Source organism: Rhineura floridana, chromosome 2 (assembly GCF_030035675.1).
Source record: "Rhineura floridana isolate rRhiFlo1 chromosome 2, rRhiFlo1.hap2, whole genome shotgun sequence".
NCBI lineage: Eukaryota > Metazoa > Chordata > Lepidosauria > Squamata > Rhineuridae > Rhineura > Rhineura floridana.
The window spans coordinates 72,099,256-72,106,102 of NC_084481.1; the positions used below are offsets into that span (position 1 = coordinate 72,099,256).

Below are 6,847 nucleotides of genomic sequence, written 5' to 3' on the forward strand. Positions count from 1 at the left end.
CAGGGTGTCGAGTAATGTTCCCCAAGCACTACCCTCTGGTGACGACCCACCAAGTAGGAGCGGAGCCACTGCCAAGCAGTACCCCCAACTCCCAACTACATGAGTCTTCCCAGAAGGATACCATGGTCGATGGTATCAAAAGCAGCTGAGAGATCAAGGAGAATCAACAGGGTCACACTCCCCCTGTCCCTCTCCCGACAAAGGTCATCATACAGGGTGACCAAGGCTGTTTCGGTACCAAAACCGGGCCTAAAACCGGATTGAAATGGATCAAGATAATCAGTGTCATCCAAGAGCCCCTGGAGCTGGCCGGCAACCACCCGCTCCAGCCCCTTGCCCAGGAACGGAACATTCGCCACAGGTCTATAGTTCAAATTATCTGGGTCCAAGGAGGTTTTCTTCAGGAGTGGTCTCACTACTGCCTCTTTTAGGCAGTCAGGGACCACTCCCTCTCTCAAAGAGGCATTTATCACCTCCTTGGCCCAGACGGCGGTTCCGGTCCTGCCAGCTTTCACCAGCCAAGAGGGGCAAGGGTCCAGCACAGACGTGGTCGCCCGCACCATTCCAAGGATCTTGTCAACATCCTCAAGCTGCACAGACTGAAATTCATCCAAGAAATAAGGACAAGACCATGCTCTGGATGCTTCATTAGGTCCAACTGCTATAATAGTGGAGTCTAAGTCCCGGCGAATGCAAGCGATCTTATCTTGGAAGTGCCCAGCGAACTTGTCACAGCGGGCTACAGAGGAATCTATAGTGTCCCGAGGGCCAGAGTGTAAAAGCCCTCGTACAATTTTAAAAAGCTCCGTTGGGCAGGAAAGTGATGACTTAATGGTGGCAGCAAAATAGCTCTTTTTTGCTGCCCTCACCACTACTATGTATCGCTTAGAACAGGCACTTACCAAGGCATAATTGCATTCATCGGGAGTTCGCCTCCATCTGCACTCTGTTTTTTAAAGCAATATAGTCCCATCTGAGTCTGGAAGTTCCATATAGGCTTTATGACTAGAATATGTTGGGGCAAACAGCTTTTTTTCAAGACTTCTGGGTTTCCGCCAGCCTTACCATTCTCCGATACTTACCTCCATGGGCAAAGCAAACTCTCAGCTTAGGAAAGATTTCAAACACCCCTCCCATAATCATGGAGCAAATAGCAATGGTTGTTTCTGTGGGCATGCCTAATAGCAAGAAAGAGTTTAACAGACAATATTAATTATTTCTCCAGTCCTTTATGCATAATATTTTTAAAAAAAACAAACCTCACAAGTACTATGAAATCTGGGTGTTTTTTGTATAATTGAGGAACTGAGACTCAAACTTGACATTACTCTCCAATTCATATTTTTTCCGGTAACATCTTAGCCTGTTTATTAATTCACACACAGAGAGAATATATTCTATTCACTTGCCATCATCAGGTTATTAGCAGCAGTACTGTGGGTCTTCTTTCACTTATAAAAAATGGAAAGAAATAGCTATAATTTCCCACTAGAGTGAAAGAGAAAGCTTTATTGGCCCCTCCAGGAAATCTCAGTACATAGGGTTAATAAAGTCTGCTCCTTCCAACTTCAATGGAATATCAAGGACCTTATCTCCCCTGAATCTTCCCTAATAGCTGGGGTGCTATAACACATAGATGCTTCTATCTTCCAATGTGTGGAATGACGGTAACCCACACAGAGAAGTGAGTGAACAAAGATGCTCTTTGGAGCAGGCAGGCCTAGAAGTACTGGGCAATAAGTAACTGTTTCCTCAAATATGACTCATTCCCCTTTCAGCTCACTCATCCATATACTTATGCTATGACAGGTGATCTGGGGACTAACTAGACTCTCCCAGTCTTCTTGGGTTGCCATGGTACTTGTGGCCCTCCTTGTAGTTCATTGCTTACTATTGCCTTAATCTAACTGCTGACCTTATGGTGATATGGCTTGCTTCTAAATTTCTAGAAAGTGAGCGTGGGATGGAAGATTTTAAATACAGGGCCCTGTACTATATATATAAAGCAGTATCATACCACCTTAAAGAGTCATGGCTTCCCCCAAAGAATCCTGGAAACTGTTGTTTGCAAAGGATGCTGAGAACTGTTAGGAGGTACCTGTTCTCACAGAGCTACAATTTCCCAAGTTCCCCAAAAAGTGGGATTGATCATTACACCACTCTGGGAATTGTAGCTCTGTGAGGGGTCTAGGCATCTCCTAACAACTCTCAGCACCCTTAACAAACTACAGACTCTTTAAAGTGATATGATATTGCTTTAAATGTATAGTGCCCCAGATTTTCTTTTCCCCAGCAAAGCACTGGGCCTGCAACTGGGAATCAATCCCTAGATCAAATGTCTTCACCCACAGAAATTACAGGTTATCATATCAGTTACTGGCAGGTTGCAAAAAATCCCCACAGAAGAAAAAGTTGTCAATGCCCATGTGGGAGAATGAACAATGTGGCAAAACAAAGGGCATAGAAGAGAAGGTTGAAATATTCAAGCTTATGTAAAGACAGTAAGAACATTAGGAGTATTCCAAGCTGTGACTGGAGATAATTGGTCCAATGTATGTACGTATGTATTTAATATTCCGCTCGTCCTCCCAACAGGAGCCCAGGGTGTCAAATGTAGGCTTAAATATAAGCCATGTTCAAAGTTCCATATGGAATATAAGGAAGGGGGAGTTTCAGAGCACAGCACTATCCATTGGTGGTCCATTGAGATTGAACCTTGGGATCTGACAAAGCTAACAACTGTCCATCACATGCTAATTATAAATAATTGATTCCTACGCAAAGCACCTTTTGTGACTTCTTATGATAGATGCAGAAGGACTAAGGAGCCATAAAAATAAAACGGGAAGCACAAGTGGTTTTTGTACTTTAAGTTAATGCTTTCAGTGCAGTGGTTAAGGTGCTGGACTATGACCTGGGAGACCAGGGTTCGAATCCCCACACAGCCACGAAGCTCACTGGGTGACCTTGGGCCAGTCGCTGCCTCTCAGCCTCATGAAAACCCTGTTCATAGGGTCGCCATAAGTCGGAATCGACTTGAAGGCAGTACATTTACATTTTTAGTATCCTAGGTGGTGACTTGTATTTCCTCCAGGATAAATGCACAAGCTAAATGTATCGCTCAGTCTCAATTGTTTTACAATTGGGGGGGGGGGACTTTGCCAACTGTCACTATTTGCCATCATCCAGAAGTATAGTTATATGCAAATCATTTGTGAATCTTCCTTTCAGTAGTTCTCAGGGTAATGGCTGAAGCCATTTTAAGAGGACTGCTGTATTAGGGAATTCTGAGTGCTTCCAGCCTACCAGTTTACTGAGCATTTATTCTGATTTGTTAGCAGACAGATTAGACAAAGGTGACTATTGAATGAGCATTCACTATAATTTGTTTGCAGGGAGGCTAGATGACTTGTATCAAACCAAATTTTATTCCACACTTTCCACCACATTTTTCTACTACTTTCCTTATCACAAAAAGTCAGATCTTTCTTGGAAGTAAGTCCAAATCAGCTTTAATTGTGCAACTTGAATTTGCCGGTATGTGATCGAATCCTATCTGAAAATAGCAAGAGTCTGGACAATCAAAGGTGGCCTGATAAAATTAAAGCCTATTCCAATTTCTCAAGTAATTAGCAATCTTACCTGTAATTAGTTCATCCATGTAAACGTAATGACTGTGATTGGTTTTAAGAGATGGTCAGAAAAGCTGTGTAAATTTCCTTGTACATTTATACTCGTATCTTCTGTATAAAACATTATTTCATTTATATCCCACTTTCCCCTATCACCATTTTATCCCAACAACAACTCAGTGAGGTAGGTTGAGTTGAGAGATAGTGACTAGCCAATTACCAGCCAGGGTTTGTCCACAGCAGAGTTCACTGTGTATTTGTAGCAATTTGTGTTCCTATTTAATTTGTGTTGTCCACATGATGTTGCCCTCAAACAAAATCAGTCTCAATGGTTTTCCCCCTATAAAATTGGGTGTTTACCCAAGATGAAGATAAACCAGTAAGCTGCAGAAAATTGGGCTCCAGATTGCTCCACTCAGGGTTGCAGATGATTTGTTTTGGTGTTTTGGAGTGGGTTGATCAATCGTCACTTTCTGCTATTCCCTTTTCCATGCCCACTATTTCCTCAGTGTTTTAATTTCTTTTACAGTAGCGCTCATAACTATTTCCAGTGTGCCCCTGAATAGAGGATTTTTTTCTTTTGATCCCTCAGATTTGCAAAAAAACCCAGAAAATTGCACAAGGAAATCACACAAAAATTTTCTACACCAAATATTTCTTAGTAATCTAAGAAGTGTGTGCTGATAATTTGCAATTGCTTTCATTTGTTTTCTGGCCACACTCCTATTTCCTGCCTGCTATTGAAGGGAGAAGCACAACTTTTATATCTTTTGATCCCTCAGGTTTGCACAAAACCAGAATACTCCACAAGCAATTTATGATTGCCTAATTGCCAAATTTATGATTGACTGTGTGCTCTTGCACACTTCCTGGGTGGGGATTTTTTTTATGTGTGTGTGTGCAGTTATCTGCACACATGCCCTGTTGGTACTTACTGGCATAATAGAATCAACAAATTAGAAGGTGGAGACAAAAAATACAAAACTGAATGCCTTCTGGTATGAATGAGAAATACTGGAGTTGCTGCTCATATACAAATTCAAATACCTGTGGGTGTGGACCACTCTGATCTAATTTGAAAGGGGGGAAATTAACAGCTAAATGCTGAAATGTGGACAAGCCTCCAGTGAGTTTCAGGTTGTGTGAGAGTTTGAACTTGGGTTTTCCCAGTCCTAATCTGATACTCTGACTGCTATGCCAAATTGGCTCATTGCTGCTATTGCCTGAAATGGAATGGATGTATATGTACTAAGCATTGTAAGTGCTACTGACCTACAAGCCAGGGAAGCCAGTATTTAGACATTCTTCCATCTGACTGCATGTCCCAAGGATGCACAAAGAGGCAGCAGTTTAATTGTTCAGCAGCCTTAAAATTAATAAGAGACAATGGGGAAGAGATTATTAAATAATTACAAAAACAGGACATTTCAAGTAATACAGTTGTCAGTTTTTAAACAATAAAGTTTAGTGTTTTTATAACACAAGAGCAAAACATATATGAGTAATAATTATACTGTAATATTGATTGTTTACATATAACACCCATTTTATCCTGGCAACATCATTACTTAAATGGGTGAAGCATTCAAGGGGAGCATCTACTGTGGTAGTGAGATAGGTATAGCATGAATAAGCTAGATAAGCTACTCGGGAATTATTTGGGAAATGACCACAGGATCTCACTTACAACTACACTAAAAATATCCTTAAAGTCTGCAGGAACCCATACCCTAATGGATTGTATTGTACTAAAAATTGTATTAAGTGTCCATGAAGTCAGATCATCCCTAAGAGGCAGTCTCAGGACTTGCTCTAATTTTGTATTCAGATGTGCATGATAAGATAAGGAGATATTAAGAGCGCAAAACCAAGCTGGTCTAGTCAGAAGTAAGTCCTATTGAGTTCATTAGGACTTACCTTCAGGTAAGTCTACATAGGCCTATAGCAGTAATTCTAAATATGCTTGCTAGAAAGCACATTCCCATTGAACACAGTGGAACTTACTTCATAAGAATATAAAAAGTGCCCTGTTGGATCAGACTAAAGGTCCATCTAGTCCAGCATCATGTTTTCATAGTGGCCAACCAGATACCCATGGGAAGCCCACCAGCAGGATCTGAGCACAGCAGCACTCTCCCCACTTGCGAATTCCAGCAACTGGAGGTAATACATAGCCATCCGTAGCCTCATCCTCCCTTTAAACCCCTTTTTAAGCCTTCTTAAGTTGGTGGCCATTGCTACATCTTGTGGTAGTAAATTCCATAGCTCAACTATATGCAGTAAATCGTCCAAAATTCAGTTTGATTTCTCCACATCATGCTCACCCTTTTCTTTTTTTTACAACTAAAAAGCCCCAAATGTTATAACCTTTTCTCATATGGGAGTTGCTCCAGCCCCTAAAATCATTCTGACTGATAATTTCTGAACTTTACATAGTATTGCAAGTGTGGTTGGGCCATTGTTTTATATAATGGCATTATGGCATTGGCAGTTTTATTTTCACTCCCTTTCCTAATTATCCTTATAGTGGAATTTGCTTTTTTCACAGCTGTTGCGCACTAGTTTGACATCTTTGTTGAGCTATCTACTGTGACTCAAAGAGCTTGTACCTAGTCAGTCACTGGCTCACTGCCAGTTCAGACATAATGAGTGTGTATGTGAAATGGGGGCGGGTGGCCACACTGTGCATCACTTTATACTTACTTACTTTGAATCGCATTTGCCATTTACAGTCCACCACTGGGGAACTGTACATTTATTCGTACTTTGTGCTTCCTGTTCTTTAACAGGATCCATAAGTAAGCATACTTAGAATTGCACATAATCATAGTATTTACTTCATAACTATAGTTAATCCAGATTTTAAATTGCTAGATTCACATGCTTGTTCCAAATGTATCATACATGCAATTTTGCTGTCTTTTTTGTTGCTATAATGAAGATCTCAGATAAATACAAATTATTATTATTCCACCTATACCCAGGAATGGAAGATTGTCTTGAGCAGCTCCCATTTCGAAGCAGCTACATTGAGTGTGAAAAGCAACTTGTCCCCTTTGGTAGTGGAAACTGCTGCAAAGATATCTTTAAATGAATTTCCAGTTGCTCATATGATGTTCTTCACTCATGCTTTTTTGGATTAAGGACAGAAAGCACGATGTTGTAATGTGGAGGAGGGGAAGGGAGGTAGCAACGGAAATAGGAAGACACTGGCA

At 41.0% G+C, this 6,847-nt stretch overlaps 1 protein-coding gene across 5 annotated transcripts in view; it reads right to left on the minus strand.

The window, feature by feature from the left end:
- Positions 1-6,847, minus strand: part of ACMSD (aminocarboxymuconate semialdehyde decarboxylase) — a 76,006-nt gene that overhangs the window by 21,970 nt on the left and 47,189 nt on the right. For all 5 annotated transcript variants that reach the window (XM_061608939.1, XM_061608935.1, XM_061608936.1 and 2 more), the window contains 2 exons: positions 4,905-4,998; positions 1,083-1,178 (listed from right to left, as the gene is read on the minus strand). In XM_061608939.1, coding sequence (XP_061464923.1) covers positions 1,083-1,178; positions 4,905-4,998 — 190 coding nt within the window. The remainder of the gene's footprint in view (positions 1-1,082; positions 1,179-4,904; positions 4,999-6,847) is intronic.